This window comes from Parasteatoda tepidariorum, chromosome X2, assembly GCF_043381705.1.
Source record: "Parasteatoda tepidariorum isolate YZ-2023 chromosome X2, CAS_Ptep_4.0, whole genome shotgun sequence".
NCBI lineage: Eukaryota > Metazoa > Arthropoda > Arachnida > Araneae > Theridiidae > Parasteatoda > Parasteatoda tepidariorum.
In genome coordinates this window covers 29,748,892-29,768,046 of record NC_092215.1, presented here as the reverse complement: position 1 = coordinate 29,768,046, position 19,155 = coordinate 29,748,892, and the positions used below count along the sequence as shown (strand labels likewise).

General features: G+C 28.5%; 1 protein-coding gene across 1 annotated transcript in view; it reads left to right on the top strand.

The window, feature by feature from the left end:
• Positions 1-8,248: 8,248 nt before the first annotated feature.
• The window catches only part of LOC107440928 (Y+L amino acid transporter 2), a 55,756-nt gene continuing 44,849 nt past the window's right edge, over positions 8,249-19,155 (top strand). The window contains exon 1 of the mRNA XM_043041019.2: positions 8,249-8,884. Within this exon, the coding sequence (XP_042896953.1) occupies positions 8,293-8,884 (592 nt within the window). The 5' untranslated portion in view covers positions 8,249-8,292. The remainder of the gene's footprint in view (positions 8,885-19,155) is intronic.

Genomic DNA, 19,155 nt, shown 5'->3' with positions numbered 1-19,155 from the left:
TTCTTAAAATGCATTGCTTATGATATCTGAATGATAATATTAATGAAGATAACTGGAAATTTCTCGTTCATAGTAATATAAACTACAATTAAACTTTATTTAATGACTGTCTTTTTTAGCAAATTAATGATATCTCTATGGGAAATAATTTTAGTAATAATGCTTAGAATATTTAAATTTTTCTCCGAGAAAATGGAATCGTTAAATCATTTGATAATCTTCCTAAAACTTCCTCCTTTCTCACATTTATTGATGGTTTTTTGGTAATTAATTTTAATGATTTTGAAATTTTAGCTAAGTATATTTATCCAAATGTATTAATTCTTAACAAAACTAATATTTGAAATCTTTTAGCAAATTTTCTATTTTCAACTTTTAAAATTCATAGAGACAAACTGATTTCCTTTAAACATTTTAATAAAAGAAATGACTTTATTTCATTTAAAAATTGTTTAGATTTTAATTCCAACTTAGCCACTAAGGTTTCTTCCAATATAATTACCCATCAGATTTTTAGATTTTACAGGAATAATTCCAATTACAAAGAGTTTTTAATGGAGATTGATCTAATTAATAACAGGTTTAATAACAACCATTTTCCTCATTCATTCTTTCAATTTCCTTTAAGCAAAATAAAAAAGACTAAGAACACTAATTTATTTTTTTCTGATCATATTAGCTCAGATTTATTTTTAAGGTGGAAACTAACTATAATAAACTATACCTAAAGCCACTGGACGGAATAGTTTGAGTGCATAACCTTTTATACTGGAACAATTAATTTATTAAGTAAAATTCTAAGTTGTAGCCTTTATAAAATAATTTTAATTATCCAGGGTAATAAGCAGTTTTTTTAGTAAATACGGATAGGGACTCATACCTATGAATGGACACCCCCAATGACTGCTGGTATTACGTGTAGTCTTTACTTTTATGAAAGAATCTGTGGATTAAAGATAAAGTCTATAAACGGCTTTAGATTGATTTATAAAACAGTCCCCCTATGAAAAGGAAAGCCAGTAAAATGTTTATTTCAAGTTTGCGTTTGTGTGTGAAGCTCTACAAATATTACTAAAATGAATGTCATTTTAAAAATTATTTTATAACTTAAATCTATTCAATTTTATAGTTTTTTTCTCCCTACTATGGGTTTTGTGACTTAAATTTTCTAATTATTATTTAACCCATTATAACCTGTGTGAGGAGAGTTGTTATGTCAACCTTCATCTTCGGAAAGGTACCCCATCATAGAATCGAGTTAACATGTCTTATACACTAGTGGAATGGAATTATATTTTTGCAGTGGTAGAAACACTACAGTACTCCCCCACCAGCATTATATCTGTGATAGAATTCGATGAACTGACACCAATAGTGGATTCATTGCTGCTTTGTGAGAAGCCGGGAGAGCTGTATTAAGATCACCGTACTGTGGTGTGCTGCTCACAAGAGCTGTATTAAGTTCACGGTCGTGGTCGCTCCCGTGTTGCCCTTAACAGTCGAGTGTATACGTTGTACGTGATCGAGTCGGAGTAGCAACAGTGTGAGGAGGTGGATAATGTCGCAGTCACAAGGGGCAAGTTACCTATTCAATGAGGATCATCCATTGAAGTTGGCATGTTCAGATCGAAGTTGGCGTTATTGTCAAGTTAGGCGTGTTCACATCGCAGTATGAGTTTCTATCAAGGTAGGCATGTTCACATCACGTCCGGGTCACCAATGTGGTGAGAGTTGTCATTAACAATGTCAAGCTTCATCTATGGAAAAGTATCCCAACATAGAACCGAGTTAACATGTCTTATATCGGGGCTAAAGAGAATAGAAGGGCTGGTTCAGTCCTTTGAAGTAGCTCTCGCCGCGTCAATCCTCCGATTTTCTCTAGTGACGTCACTTTGGCGCAAAGCTCGCACTTTTACTTCAAGAACGGAGCGTTCGGCCTTACNATAGCGGGAGAAATCTCACTCCGTCATTTTCACGGGAGCGAGAAGGAAGGGGATAAACAATCACCCTATGAAAAAGGAAAGCCAGTAAAATGTTTTATTTCTAGTTTGCGTTTGTATATGAAGCCCTACAAATATTACTAAAATTAATGTTATTTTAAAAATTATTTAATAACTTAACTCTATTCTCTAATGAATTTTATAGCTTTTTTTCCCCACTATGGGTTTTGTGACTTAAATTTTCCTATTATTATTTAACTCATTAAAACCCGGGTGAGGAGAGTTGTTATCAACATTGTCGACTTTCATCTACAGAAAGGTACCCCATCATGGAATGAGTTAACATGTCTCATATACTAGTGAAATGGAATATTTTTACAGTGGTAGAAACTGCTAAAGACCGTTTAACCCATTAAAATCTGTGTGGGGAGAGTTGTTATCAACAATGTCAACTTTCATCTACAGAAAGGTACTCCATCATGGAATCGAGTTAACATGTTTCATATACTTGAGAAATGGAATATTTTTGCAGTGGTAGAAACTGCTAAAGACCGATTAACCCATTAAAACCTGTGTGGGGAGAGTTGTTATCAACAATGTCAACTTTCATCTATAGAAAGGTACCCCATCATAGAGTCGAGTTAACATGTCTCATATACTAGTGAAATGGAATTATATTTTTGCAGTGGTAGAAACTGCTAAAGACCGTTTAACCCATTAAAACCTGTGTGGGGAGAGTTGTCATCAGCAATGTCAACCTTCATCTATGGAAAGGTACCCCATCATAGAATCGAGTTAACGTGTCTTATATACTAGTGAAATGGAATTATATTTTTGCAATGGTAGAAACACTACAGTACTCCCCCATAAGAATTATATCTGTGATAAAATTCGATGAACAGACACCAATAGTAGATTCATTGCTGTTTTGTGAGGAGCCGAGAGACCTGTATTAAGATCACCGTACTGTGGTGTGCTGCTCATGAGGCCGTATTAAGTTCACGGTCGTGGTCGCTCCTGTGTTGCCTTTAGCAGTTGAGTGTATACGTTGTACGGGATCGAGACTGAGTAGCAACAGTGTGAGGAGGTGGATAATGTCGCAGTCACAAGGAGCAAGTCAACTATTCAATATGGATCATCCATTGAAGTAGGCGTGTTCAGATAGAAGTGGGCGTTATTGTCATCTTAGGCGTGTTCATATCGCAGTGGGAGTTTCTGTCAAGGTAGGCATGCTCACATCATGTTCGGGTCACCAATGTGGGGAGAGTTGTTATCAACAATGTCAACCTTCATCTATGGAAAGATATCCCATCACAGAATCAAGTTAACATGTCTTATATACTAGTGGAATGGAATTATATTTTTGCAGTGGTAGAAACACTACAGTACTCCCCCTCCAGAATTATATCTGTGATAGAATTCGATGAACTGACACCAATAGTGGATTCATTGCTGCTTTGCGAGAAGCCGGGAGAACTGTATTAAGATAACCGTACTGTGGTGTGCTGCTCATGAGGTATCCCATCACAGAATCAAGTTAACATGTCTTATATACTAGTGAAATGGAATTGTATTTTTGTAGTGGTAGATACACTACAACCTGAATTTTTTTTTATCTGCCGTGACACACAAAAAAGCTCCTATTAAAAAAGCGATTATTTCTTTTAAGTAAATGAATATTTTCTTCTGTTAGCTACTACTTGATTTTTGAAACGAATAAAAAACATTTGCTTGATGTGAAAGTAGTCCTTTGTGAAATCAGAAGAATTCTCTTTGATTTCTCACAATTCCCGTGACGTATATGTCTCGTAAGGACGAAATGGGTTAATATGTTTCTTTCAAAGACATCAGCACTCAAATTTTGATATTTTTACTAATTATTTTATACTATAAAGCTTAAAGCAAATTATATTGCTGTAAGATTAGTCTACTTGATTTTAACGGCTTCTTTATTTATTTTATTTGCTAAGTTTGTGTTTTGATTTTCTTCTTTTATTTTAAACTCCTTTTTAATTACATTATTTTTATTTTGTTTTTTCGAGGCATAGGCGCATTATAAGGAGTAATTTTTATCTTATGGTGATTAGTCAGAATTTTGAAATGTCTCTCGAGGAGGAATCCGTCTTGATGATAAACTTTACTTTTTTTTTCATTAAAATTATTGTATTTCTAATTCTATTATATTTCTATATATACATATTCTCTCTCTCTCTCTCTCTCTGTGTGTGTGTGTGTGTGTGTGTGTGTGCGTGCGTGCGTGTGTGTGTTTCACTTGACATGGGCTTATAAGTCTAACTTTGTAATGAGCATTCAAGCCTGCATATGTATGTGCAACAATACATAAATAAAAAATATAAATAAATAGATGCTTTCAGGGGGTTGCGGTGGGATTTGAAAATATTACCTCTACGCTTCCTTTTAGGATGTTGGGACAGCCCTGTTGTGTAACAATTAAGCTACTAATTTAATTTTCCCTAGTCCTGGCATTTGTATATTCAAATAATGAATCCCAGGCAAATTGTATATTTAAATAATGAATCCCAGAAAAATTATATATTTAAATTCGTATATTTGAATTTTTTAATAGTTTAAAANTATATACATGATTTTTTCTTCTTCAAATTTTACTGAAAAATGTGATTTTAGTTCAATGTTCAAAAATATGCAAAGTCTATGATTTTGCTAATATTTATAAAACCTTGTTTGTAAATCCATATTAAGGTTTTGCATTTAACAAACATTTAACAAAGACCCACCTTCATAATTTCAATAACTGCAAATAGTTTAAAACTTAAAATATGTAACACTAACCTCAAAATGTTTTTAAAAGTTTAATTTCAATTGAATGCTGCCACTGTTTTTATGCAATAAATCAAATCAAATCAAATCAAATTATCGTATTTTGTAGACGGTTTACTATTGAAACATCACTCAGCAATAAATAAATTTAAATCTGTTTTATCTAAAAAAAATATTAATTTCATTAATTAATTAACATTACTAATTAATTTTAAAATATTCTAAATGTACACGATCACCATAAAAATATTTGGTGATGGTGCATCTTTTTGTATTATTGTTTTCGTATAATTAATTACAAAATAAAGTTTGTCACCGTATTTTCCTAGGCGGTTCACTTCAAACATATCATTCAATAAATCTGCTTCAATTTTTTGCAGTTGCAGTTGCTTATTTACGTCACACTAGAGCTGCACAATGGGCTATTAGCACGGTATTAGAAACGTCCCTTATGATGATCCGAAAACACACCGTCACAATTTTAATCCTATTTGGAGAGGATGGCTTCCCCGCTTTCGTAGCCCAATGACCTGCACTCAAGTTCGAGCACTTTATGGTAGAACAGTTTAACGAGGTCCGATACCGCACATCATCTGTCCCTTCGTAGCTTGATCAAAGTGGTCACCCACCCGCGCATTGATCGCAGATATTGATGCTTGACTTCGGCGTTCTTCAGGGAACCGTGTCTTGCGATCAGTCCATGAGAGGACTTCAATTTTTTGATTTTTAGGCACGAAAAAGGATTTCTGCCCTACGGCGTGACATGGATGATACTTTCCGCATTAAAGGTAATGGGAAAGCTTTTAGTTATGATAGATTTAATGTCAACCTTGCTACTAACTGGCTCACCTAGATATTCATTTAGATCCAGGAACGAACTCGTGACCTATTGCTCTAAACGATAAGTTGGAGCCATGTATAATAAAAAAGCGGTTTGAAATGATTGGTGTACCATAAACGCACCATAAAAATATTTTGTGATGATGCACCTTTTTGTAATATTGTTTTGATTCATTCAATTACAAAATAAGATTCGTCATTGTATTTTCCTAAACCGTTTACTACAAAAATATCATTCAAAAAATAAATTTAAATCTGCTTCAATTTTTGGGATTTTTTTGGCACGAAACATGGTTTTTACCCACTTTGAGACGTAGTCGATGCTACGAAATTTAACGTGCTCTTTGTTGCATAATGCTTCAGCTAAATCGTCATTTAGATTCAGGATCGAACTCATGACCAATTGCTGTAAACGCGAAATATGATTTGTACTTCATCATAAATCACCGTCTAAGAGCACTGGTATGCCTTATAGATAACGAAAAGATAAGAATATACCCTGTTTTTTATATTAAAGTTTTGTTACTAAATGAGCCTAGTTCTTCACTAAATTTTTTTCTCGTTCATTCAAAATTTGTTTTTTAAAAAGTTTAAAAAGAAATTTTAAAAAAGTTAGACAAATAGAATTTGAATTGTTCTAAGTTTTTTCCTTTTATAATTAGATTCGAACTTAAATAAGGGAAACAATCATTACAGATAATTTTTCTGTGTTTGTAATATTTTGACCACTGTTAATTTTGTTTTTTGATTACGTAATATTAATTTGTAAAAAAATGCAATTTTTCTTCATGTCCGTAAAATTTTTTGCCTTGTTCGATAAAAATTTGTTGTTTAAAATTTTTCTAAGACAATTTCGAATTTGAAATATTAAACAAATTGAAAGTTTTTCATATAGGCTTGCGTTATTTTTAACTTTTGCTTCTTGTATCTGGACTTTAACATAAATAAAAGCATAAAACATTAAATTTCTAATAAATATGATTTTGAACTGATTTTATTTATTGTAAAGAATTTTAATTTTACTTTTTGATTATATAATTTTAATTTTTGGAGGAAAAATATAATGTAATTTTAGTTATCCCTTTAATTTTATACCTTGAAAATTTTCGATTTTACAATTACAGACAAATAAAATTTATTAATTTTTTTGTAGTCTTGTATCTTTGCTGGCTTGTACTTTTTTAATATGGATTTCGAACTTAAATAAAGTGCAAATCATTAAAAGTTTTTGCAGTTTAGATTTTGAACTGATTTCTTACCATTGAGAACTATAATAATATTATTTTTTGGCTATAATTTAGTTTTTAATGAAAATAAATGAAAATATTTTAATATTTTAAAGGAATAAACCATCCTTAACATCGCTTCTTCTTCCATACTCATTTATTTGTTTCAAAAATATAATTTTAATTCTTAAAGAAAATAAAAATATTTTAATATTAATTTTAGGAATTTTAATTTTGAACTAATTTCTTTCTGTTGAAAGCAATATTAATTTTATTACTCTTTGTTTGCAGTTTATCTTTTAGAGAAAATTAGCAAAAATATTTTAATACTTTTAATTTATAACATTTAAATGTATGAACAATATTAATTTTATATTTTGGTTATAACTTAGTTCCTAAAGAAAATAAGTAAAAATGTTTTAATATTTTCCATGAGCAAATTAATCTTTAACATGTTTCCTTTTTCTATATCTATCTATTTTAATTCTTGATTACATAGTTTTAATTTTTTTCAAAAAATGAATGAAAATCGTTTAATATTTTCCATAAGAAATCACTTTCTAACATTTTTTTAAATATTTATTTTGAAAATATAATTTAAATTCTTAAAGAAAATAAAAATATTTAAATATTTTCCGTAAACAAACTATTCCTTAGCATCTTTTCCATTTCAACATATATCTGTTTTGATTTCTGATTTTGTTTTTTTTAAATTTTAAAGAAAATGTATAAAAATTTTTTTCCGGAAAAAAGCCACAACTTAACATTTTAATCTTCTTCTTTTGCCTTTTTTGGATAAATTTTGAACTGACATAAAAGTATAAATCAATAAATTTTTTAGGATTTTAAATTTTGAACTTATTTCTTACTATTGAAAACAATAGTAATTTTATTTATTGGTTACATTTTAGTGTTTAGAGAAAATTCATTAAAACATTTTAATAGATAATATTTTTTAATATATAATATTCAAATAATAAACAATATTAAATGTACTTTTTGGTTATAATTTAGTTTTTAAAGAAAATAAGTGAAAAGGTTTTCATATATTTGATAAATAAACCATCCTTAGCATAATTTCTTTTTAAATATTTACATATTTATTTTGAAAATATAATTTTAACTCTAAAAAAAAAAAAATATTTTAATATTTTCCATATTCTTTAACACCTTTTCTTTTTCAACGTACATTTATTTTAATTTTTGATTATATAGTTTTAATTTGAAAAAATTATTCTTAAAGAAACCACTTCATAACATCTTTTTCTTTCTCAACATTTATTTATTTGTTTTTTGATTACATAATTTTAATTTTCAAAGAAAATTAATAAAAAAATATTTTTATAAAAGAATCATCCCTTAACACCTTTTCCCACTCAACTTTTATTTATAAAAGTACTTTTCCACCTCAAATCATCACTTACTTTGGCGATCAACCACACAATACATTCTACGCACCCGCCAAGTTGTAAAAAATTTCAGGGCGCATGTGCGCAGCCCTTCCAGAGAAAGAGCCGAATGAGGGAGATCTTTTCACGCACAGAACTCGGAGAAGAATATTCCAAACACATCCCTCCGAAATGGCCGACTCACCGAACACCGTCTCTACAGAAAACGTCAAGATGTTAGAAAAAACATCCCCCACCGAAAAACCCCCTGCCAGCGATGTCATCTGCCTAAAACCGAAGATGACTCTATTAAATGGGATAACAGTTATAGTAGGAAGTATTATCGGATCAGGAATATTTGTAAGCCCGAAAGGGGTCTCAAAAGGTACCGGAAGCGTTGGCCTATCTCTCGTGGTATGGATCACTTCAGGAGTTTTTTCGATGGTTGGAGCCTATTGCTATGCCGAGCTGGGCTGTATGATTACAAAAACAGGAGCTGATTATGCATATATCATGGAATCGTTTGGCCCATTTGTCGCCTTTTTACGTTTATGGGTCGAATGCATGATTGTCCGTCCATGCTCTCAAGCAATAGTTGCATTGACCTTTTCCTTTTATGTTTTGCGACCCATTTATCCGGACTGTGAACCACCTGATACAGCTATTCGTTTTTTGGCCTGTTTATGTATCTGTAAGTATTACTTTTAACTGTTACTTAGATAATTGGTGGTAGGTCTAACTTCATGCTCATGCTGTTTCCTCAAAATCTATTCTCCTTTTTTCATGTGATATATATTTATAAAATGTATTTTGGTGATAAAATTTAGCAATTTTTTTATGTAAGAGCACCGAAAAGTGTAAAGTGTAATCACTTGACATTTTTTCTCTTTGAAAACAAGTGTTAGTAATGTATACCCATGCTGTTTCCATTAAATACATTTTCTTTTTTTAAATGATATATATTTAAAAAAATGTATTTCGGTGATAAAATTTCGCAATTTTGTATAACAGAATCACTCTTTTCAATATTTTTTGTGTTTCCAGTAAATACTCCTTTTTTCCAACGATATATATTTAAAAAATTTGTTGAAGTGATGAAACTGCGCAATTTGTTCACGTGTTTGTCTTTAAAAGTTGTTAAAGAATTGGTATTTTTTAATTGAAACGATGCCAAAACGTGTTTACTAAATAAAGAACGTGAACAGCAAATTTACAAAGACCCTGATCAGTTCAAATATTCAGAATTGGTTTACAACAAAATGTTTAATTAAATGCTCAAGTTCTAATATTCTAAAGCAAAGGACAAATTTGAATGAAGAAATTAATTCATAAATTGTCTGAGTTAAATTTTAGGTTTCAGATACTGTAAATATATAAATTACGAGGGATTTATTTTAAATAAACTATGAAAATACTTAAATTATTTCACATCTATAAATATTTGGAATATTTAGAAATAGTTTTAGAAAGTTGTAGTTCTAATATTCAAACAAAGTACATTTTTGAATGAGGAAATTAATTGATATTATTGTTTGTGTTGAAGTAAAATTCTAAGTTTCAGGCCATCTAAACGTTGTATTTTATGTGGCTTATTTGAAGGAAAATTAGAAAACATGAAACTTTTAATTTTTTCTAACTATTTTAAAAAACAAAATTCATTTAATGACTATTTGAAAATGATCGAACATGGCGACTTTCTAAATTTAAAACTTATACCTTGTGATAGTTGAGATATGGAGAAATAAAATAATGCGATTAAGCAACAAAAGAGTTTCTCTTGAAGTGTTAATTTTAATGAAAACAATCTTAAACTGAATTCTAAATACAGAAAAACGCCCCATTTAAAATCGTCAAAATATATAAGTGTACACTTATACTAGTTTTTGCACAATGCGAATTTTGTAGTTTTCAGTTCAGGCTTAATGTTAGGAAATTTCTTCAAGCTTGATATTTATATGAATTTAAAAAAAATATACTAAACACATTTTTAATATAGTCTCTGATGAATAGATATTAAATAAGTATGAAACCCTAAATTTTACACAAAGTTTTAATTACGCTTAATATTAGAATAATTAATTTTCTACGTGAAGTCTTTAAATAACTGTTTTCATTGGGAAAAAAGATATTGTAAACAAGTTTCTGATATAAAGCTTTTTGATTCATTATTTGATATAATTTAATTATCATTAAAATGTATAAAGTTCATTGAAATATAATGCATTCTTCCTAAGCTCTTTAACTAGTGTGTATTATTCCATAAAAATTTCTATTTTTAAAAACTTTTTAGATTCTAATTTTCTGCAGGTTTTATACTTAAAAATATTCTTTAAGACATTTTAGTTGTAAATAAAATACTAAAAGTTTTGTAACAGTTTTAGGAAGTATTAAATTGAAATTTTGAATCTTTTCAGTGTTTTGTCCCTGAAAAATGTAAACTAGATTTCCCCGCAATTTTACTCGTGAAGTTAGAGGACAATTTTCTACTTCTAAATTTCAGTGAAGTAAACGGAGAAAATTTTCTAACTTCCTTCATAGTTAATTTACACTAAGCGATGTCTGTAATTTATTGAAGCTCTTATTAAATTTGCATAAATCATATTTCTATGTTTGAAAGCTTTCTAATTCATAATTTTCTGCAAATTTTGTACCGAAAACAGTCTTTAAAAACGTTAGTCATAAATAAAATGCTAAGAGTTTTGTTATAGTGTTAGAAAATACTAAATTAAAATTTAGAATCCATTCAATGTTTCTCCCCTGATAAGTGTAAACTCGTTTTCCCTGCAGAGTTCTTACTCACGAAGTTAGAGGATAAATTTTCTACTTTTAAATTTCAGTGGAGTAAACGGATAAAATTTGCTAACTTCCTTTCCGGAAAATTTAATAAGTGGTGACCGTAATTTATACAATTTTCATGAATCATATTCTATGTTTGAAAGCTTTTTAATTCATAGTTTTCAGCAGATTTTGTACCAAAAACATTCTTCAAAAACGTTAGTCATAAATAAAATACTAAGTTTTGTTATAGTGTTAGAAAATATTAAATCAAAATTTAGAATCCATTCAATGTTTCGCCCATGATAAGTGTAAACTCGTTTTCCCTGCAGAGTTCTTACTCACGAAGTCAGAGAATAAATTTTCGATTCCTAAATTTCAGTGGAGTGAACTGATAAAATTTATCAACTTCCTTTCCAGAAAATTTTATAAGTGGTGACCGTTATTTATTGAAGTTCTTATAAAATTTGTATGAATTATATTCTATGTTTGAAAGCTTTTTAATCTGTAATTTTCTGCAGATTTTGTACTTAAAACATTCTTCAAAAACACAGCTAGCTATAAATAAAATGCTAAGAGTTTTATTATAGTTTCAGTAAATATTAAATTAAAATTTAGAATCTTTTCAATGTTTTGCCCCTGATAAGTGTAAACTCGTTTTCCCTGCAGAGTTCTTACTCACGAAGTTAGAGGATAAATTTTCTACTTCTAAATTTCAGTGGAGTAAACTGATAAAATTTGTTAACTTCCTTTCCAGAAAATGTAATAAGTGGTAATAATTTACAGTAGTTTATTGAAGTTCTTATTAAATTTGTATAAATCATATTTCTATGTTTAAAAACTCTTCAATCTCCAATTTTGTACTTTAAAACATTCTTAAAGAAATGTTAGTTGTAAATAAAATGCTAAAAGTTTTGGTGTAGTTTCAGAAAATATTAAAATAAAATTTAGAATCAATTCAGTGTTTTGCACCTGAAAAGTGCAAACTAGTTTTCCCTGTAAAGATTTTACTCGTGAAATTAGAGGATAATTTTCTTTTTAATTTCAGTTGAGTAAATGGAGAAAATTTGGTAACTTCTTTCACAATTTATTTCGTAAGTGGTAACTGCAGTTTAATGAAGTTCTTATTAGATTTGTATAAATCATATTTTTATTAAGATACAATCTTTTAATATTAAAAATTATCACAAAGATATAAACTAAATCGTAATTTACAGAACTAAACCGGTATACATAATTAAAATTTTTAAAAGTCTTTGTCATAAAACATGCTTTATATTAACCCGGATGCCCGTTTGTTTTCGCAATAACAAATCGTCCAATTATATAACTTTTCTTACAATATTTAAATTCGTACCAATTTTATGTATGGTCTCCTACTAGTAGTTGTTGCAAAGTTATTTTATTTCTGTGGCCTTTTTTACACAGGAAAATGTCAGCAAATCTTTTTTTTTACACTGTTTTAAAATAGTATCGATGGTTATTGGGCATGTTTATTTTGAAATTTCCATAGGCAATAGGACTAAATCATTAATTTAAAAGCACTTCCTTTTTTTATGTCACTAATATGCGTATGAAAACTGTCATTGAGAGGAAATTACGGATGTATCTATTTGGAAATAATACTAAGAAACAGTATAACACTCAACTTTTGAAACATTAAGACTTATCACTATATCGCCCGAGAACTTCATTTAATGATTCAAGTAATTTTCAAAAATGCTCAAATTTTATACATGTTTCGAAGATTCGAAAGAAGCATTCTTTCGAATATTTCGTTCGAATAGCTCGATATTTTTCAGATTTTTCTAAACTTATATCTTTGAATAAATTAAATTTTAAAAATTGAATTAAATCTTAAAACAAAAAGTCCTGACAAATAGTTTATACAGGGTATTCCGTGATAATTGCTTTTAACATTTTAGCTCAGAAATAACAAAAATACTAATAAAATCGAACGAATCACTACTAACGAAAATGATATTGTAAACAATCAAAACCTGCTTGATTGATAAATGAAACTTGGTGTTTCTAATAATCAACTTTTAACCGTTCTCCGTTTCTCTGACGATAAAATAGATTTTAATGTTTCCAGTCCTTATAAAACCGGTGTATTTCCTTAGATTTCGATATTTATATTAATTTACGACCAATAATATGCATAATTGTTTTTCAGAATTTAAACTTTGAATTTAATCTCAAAATATAAATGTCGATAAATTCAATTTTGCAATTTAGCTAAATATTTAATTGAATACAAATGAAAAATAAGCACATTAGATTCCTCGAAAATTCACAATGTGCTTAGAAATATTTGAGCTTTTCTGAAGCTTTTCTTACAAAGCTTTTCTGAAATAAATTCAGTTTTCAAACAATACATTTATTTCCTGAATTCTGATCTTAAAATTACTACAATTTAAGAGCTTCAAACAATCTTTCATCCTGAAGATTAAAGACTAAAGATGGGATTATTCTGGATTAAATGAACAGGCTAGATATTAAGAGAATAGGCGAAAATTTTGCTCAGACTAAAGGGACTTGCATGGAATGCTAGACTATAATGACCTGAAAATACATCCGCAGATATTAAATGACGTCATTCAAACATAATTTAATTGAGGTAACAGGAAAGATTCGAAGTCTGGATTAATTTATGTCCTCTAGAAATATTAAAAGCAAAGAGTTGATTTGGAATCTAAATTCTTAAGTTGAAATTTGTAAAATCTATAGAATAATTTGTTCTATAATCTATAGAATAGTTGGCTTTTCAAAAGATTTAAATAGTCTCCAAAATTAAATTAGTAAACTTCCTGTAAGTATTTATGATTAATTTAAAATTTTATAATTCTTATAATTTTAAAATCAAAATTCTAATATTGATTACGATGAATTAATTAAAATTTAATGAATTACAGTAACAGAGATGCCTACTTGCTCCGGACAGCAAATATATATTTTAAAGTGGTAGTTTATCAATTGTGATTCTTGGTTTAATAAATTCAATTTAGTAGATTCTTATCCACCACTATTTCTAAATAATTTGTAGGCTTATATTAATCACCACTTTATAGTACTTATGTCATACTATACCACATATAAAGCAGACAAAAATTGTTAAATATTTGCAAAATTTACTTAGTTGTTATTTACCGTTTTTTTAAATTATTCTGGCGTGTTCGGAGCAGTTGGTATCTCTGCAGTAATGTGTAATTAAGTGCATTTGATAAATTTTGGTAATTGGTAAATAGAAAAACTGAATACCTTGAATAATTTTCGATCATATGATTGGATTTTCACGTATTAAGGCTCAATCTTAATGGTTTGAGTACCTAACATAAAATATGCTAATTAGCTCAGACAGTATTTTAAGTTGGAAAAATCGGAAACAAAAGCGTGCTTTCTCTAACTAAAAATTCCCTTTTTTAAGCAATTCGGATTCTTGCCTCTTAAAATATGCAGGTAGCAGCAATCTTTTAAAATATGGTCCCAATAGTTTAGGCGGGAGAGCTGTTGGAAGTTTTAATCCCTTAATGATAATTTCACGTTTTGCGTAGGACACCGTATTTTGAGAACTTTCTAAGCTAATCGAAAATTTTTTTTGCTCATTATGATAAAATTCGCTCACCCAAGGATTCGTTTATCCGAGTAAAAACTATTTATTAATAACTATTTATTTTTATTAAATTATTTAATAATAGTCTGAAAAATTTTGAATTGTAATGTATACAAATTTTTATATCTTTTTAAAGTATGTAATTTTAAATAATAAAAAATTTCGAATTGTAATGAATGCGAACTTGTTTTGAAAAAAATGGTATCAGCTGATTTTAGAAAATGTTTACTTAGTTAAGGTCTCTCACTTTTTCTTCTCATAAGGGGTTTTACCACATTAGTAAAGAAATTTTTTTTTTATCTCTTAACCCTCTGACACAGATGGTACACCTGTGTCCCTTTTATATATTTTTTCTGACACTTAAATTACAAGTAAAAATATATTTTCGCATTTTTCAATTATAAAAAACAGTCAAATAATTACTACAAACAATCTGTTAGATTATCGGAATTATATTTGTATTAAAATATAAAATCCAATAAAAGTAGTTTGAAAATTTGTTTTTTCACTCATATTAAAAAATTTATTAATAATTGATTTTGTAAATGAAAGAACTTTTAATGATGAATTGGATCTAAATAACTGCAAGTAAGTGCAAATTTGTAAAATTAATGCTTGAAAGTCAGTCGTCTTCAGAAGATTTTGCACTTAACGTAGAGAAAGACCCCGGTGTTTCATGCTGTATTTCTTAACCATAGATTATGAAAATGCTAAATATAATATTTTAGTAAAATTTAAAGCGGAAGCAAGTTGTAGCTATAACAAGCTGGATCCGAAAAATTTGCCCAGGCTTCTAGAACATTCGCGTCTTTGTAGACCTCTGATCATAAATCAAATTTACAAAAAAATCAAATATTGATAATTTAAATGATAATTTTGATTTATATATGCTCGAAACAGGAGTGAAAGCGAGACGGAACACAGAAATTGCTGGTAGTAAAACTATTTCATTCACAGCTAGATTTTGGGAAGAGTCAACCTATTTATTTAAAATACTATTCAACATTACCTACTTCAGAAACTACAACATTACCAACATTACCTACTAAAGAAACAAGCATTTTAATATATATGCTATAATTGTAAAAAAATTTCGGTAGCTACAGATTTTTTTTTTCTCGAACAAAAATTCTAGAATAAAATGTCTTTCGTGCACTGTTAGAAAATTTCTGGGAAAAAATGGTTAAATAACAATTTAGTGAATGGTTATTTTACCATATTTAATTCAAACAGTCAAATAACCATAAATAAAATGGTAATCAAACTGTTGAGTTTGAGAAAAACTGTTTATTAACTGCTTTAACCTAATACGGTTAAACAACTAGAATCTTATCTCATCAACTGGAACCACCTAATGAAGCTACTTAATTCTTTGCACCTGAGTACATATCATAGCAGAGCGGGCTTATCTGTCAATCTCATGACCGGCAGAACTGGAGTTCGAGTCCTAGTGTTGACACCGCAATATTTCCTCCATTCCCTTCAACAAGAATTTCCAGTGTCCGGCACTCTCCAATGCCCATTACCTTACGGAATACCAAGCTCCTATGTCTAGTTAAATAATTATTTATTTTTAACTTTTTATGAAAAATGCTAGTTGCAAATGGTTAAAAACCTGCATAGTTTTCTATTCATGGTTTTATAACCGTACTTTTTGTAAATGTTTTAAAAACCATAATGGAAAAAATGGTCTTCACCGTAATTTTTACGGTTAATCGAATGGACAGACAGCTGCCAGTTATTTTATCATAATTTCAAAATGAAAATTTTAACTGTGTACAAGTTTTTGCTCTTTTCCGTCTTGATATATATATAGGTTTTTAGGTCCTGGCTCGGAAATAAATTTTAAAGTGTATTTAAATATAACATGTTAGGTAAATGATTGCATCAAATGATTTTGCACTTTTCTTAAAGAAAGGTTTATCTGTTTTTAAAGAATTTTTATTTTGTTTTGCTTTTTTCTAAGAAACACAAAAAATATTGTGCTCCTAAAAAATGAATAAACGTTTCGAGTCAAAAAAATGAACATATGGTTTTGACAATGGAGTGAAAAAAATTGTATTACTTCGACTCCCAGCTAAAATGTTCCATTTAAAAAATAGCGAGAAAAATATAACTGAACAAATTCGGTTTATGTGAGACAGATAAGACTTTGCCAAGTCATTAAAACAGTGCACAGAAGTTCTGATAAAAACGACAGAGAACGAAAATATCTTTGGTTTAAGTTGATATAAAAACCAATAAATTTTTTTTGTTTAAGTAATTTAATAAGGGTATTTAAAGTTATGCAATAATTAGATTTATTAATTTGTGTTATTAAAATCTAAGTATTAGTAATACATGAATGTTAAGCTTACGTAAATTACATTAACATTTTTATTTCTTGTCTAAAATTGCTTTATGAAATTTTTTATGCATGAAGGTGAAGTTCATAAAAAATTTATTAAAATATCACAACTATTAACCAGATAAATATATTTGTATGATCAAATAAATATTATGGCAGAAAGTATGATTTTGCAGAAGTGATAGCAAATTTTTTTGAAAACTGCCCAATTTCGGGTTTATGTATGATTTGAAGTGTAGAATTCTTATTACTTAATACAGTGAGGTTAATCTAGATTTTTTTAAAAAACATAAAATTTGTATAAAAATTTAATTTTTGCGAAAATATAAACTTTTATATTTAATGTTTTTGTTTAAAAAAAAATGCAAATCAACAAGTGAGCTCTTTTAAATCAGCTTACCGAAAGCACGTATTGTTTTCATTTGGCGCAGCCAATTCATAAGCCAATTCATGTTTTCTTCAACTATAAACTCATATGCCAGCACTCCGTTTTAAAGCACAACTTTAAAAAATGCTTATCAAGAATTATTTTTTCTATATGAATATAACCTAAATGATTATTAATGAAAGCATGCATTAAAATTATGGTTTCTTTCATTTTTAAGTTCAACCAGAAAGCAATTTTTTGAAATGTAGAGAAAACAGTAAAAAAGCAATGTAGATTTTTCAATATGATTCATTTTAATGTTTCAATGCAATATTTATTTTTGAAAAAAAGATCTTTAGCGAAATTATTTTCGTGTAATGTAGAGAAGGTAGTTTTTTTAATGCTTAATTTTAATATTACATTTCAAATATATCTTAAAAAATAATTCACCCTAACATACTATTCAACTAACGATGTAATTAAGGAAAGTTATTTATAACATTTGAATTTATAATATCATTAAATTATTGCCGAGATCATTAAGAAGAATTAGTAACAGAATTTATATTTTAAACGTGATGAAGACGCTTCTTTAATAATTTTTTTTTTAAATAAACAGCCTTATGTTTATTTTTTTTCCTCAAGAACCATCCGACCAATTTTGTTCAAATTTTTTATTTTTGGCATTTCAAATTGCACAGTTTAAGTTGTTACAAAAATTGTAAAAATTACTTCATGACATTATCTTTAAATATACGAATTTCGTAATGGTGTGCCAAAGATTTTTGATTTATTAAAAACTTCTCGAGATGTAGCCGACCGTTCTCCTGACTTAACTAATGGGACGATATTCTCAATTACTCTGGAACTATTTTTGATGATTAAAAATCCAAATCCGTCCCCAAAAGTGTTTATTCAGAGAAAGTGCAAATCGTATTAGTATCTTGAATTTAATTTATAATTATCATTACTTAAATTCAATTATTAGAACGAAAGTTATTTAAAGCTATATTTTATTTTTGATCATGGTATACGCTCCGTGTTAGTGTAGTTTTCCTCATTCACTTTGTAAGTGTAATTAAAGCACTCAACGTTCTAACATTTTTGAAACCTTATTTTGCGTTAATTTGTCTTATATATTTAAGTATTTCTAACATTTTGAATTAAGTTTTAAAATAAAAAATAATAATAAGAGTTTTGAACAACTTTTTAACCTGATGCTTGAACAATTGAATTTTTATTATTTCACTTAAGATAGTCCTTTTATTAGATACCAAAATGTCGTTAGTAGCAAGTTTCATTGCTACATCAGATGTTTATGGAATATTCTTCTTCCGCTTATAAATGACTCGTCAATATTCTAGCGTGGAGGTAATGTTTGAATAATATCAGAAAGGGACATTTGAGATTTAACGTAAACGTATCTATAAACTCTTGAATTCAGAAATCAAATTCCGCCATTTTTCATCCAAAATTGTTTTCCACGGTGAATATTTAAATTTTCTAATTAACTAAAACATTTTTTAAGGTTGCTTTTTCACATTTCAAATTAAACTTCCTATTTTGAAATAAGGGGCCGACGTCGCATTTGAGGAATATAAAACGCTATAACTATTTAAATTTAATATGATTTGATTAAAAATTTAACAGTATAAATAGCATTAAAATAGTTCCGGCTGCTCACAGAGTTTCTTTTAAGCATTATCTTGGCAATGGTGGTATATAGAGCCAACCTAAAAGTGTCTTAAAAATATAAAAAATTAATATTTAATAAACTTAAATAAAAAAAAACGCTATACGTATGTTCCAACCTATTGACTCCCGTCTGTCTCTGAAGATAACAAAACTCCTTGACTAACC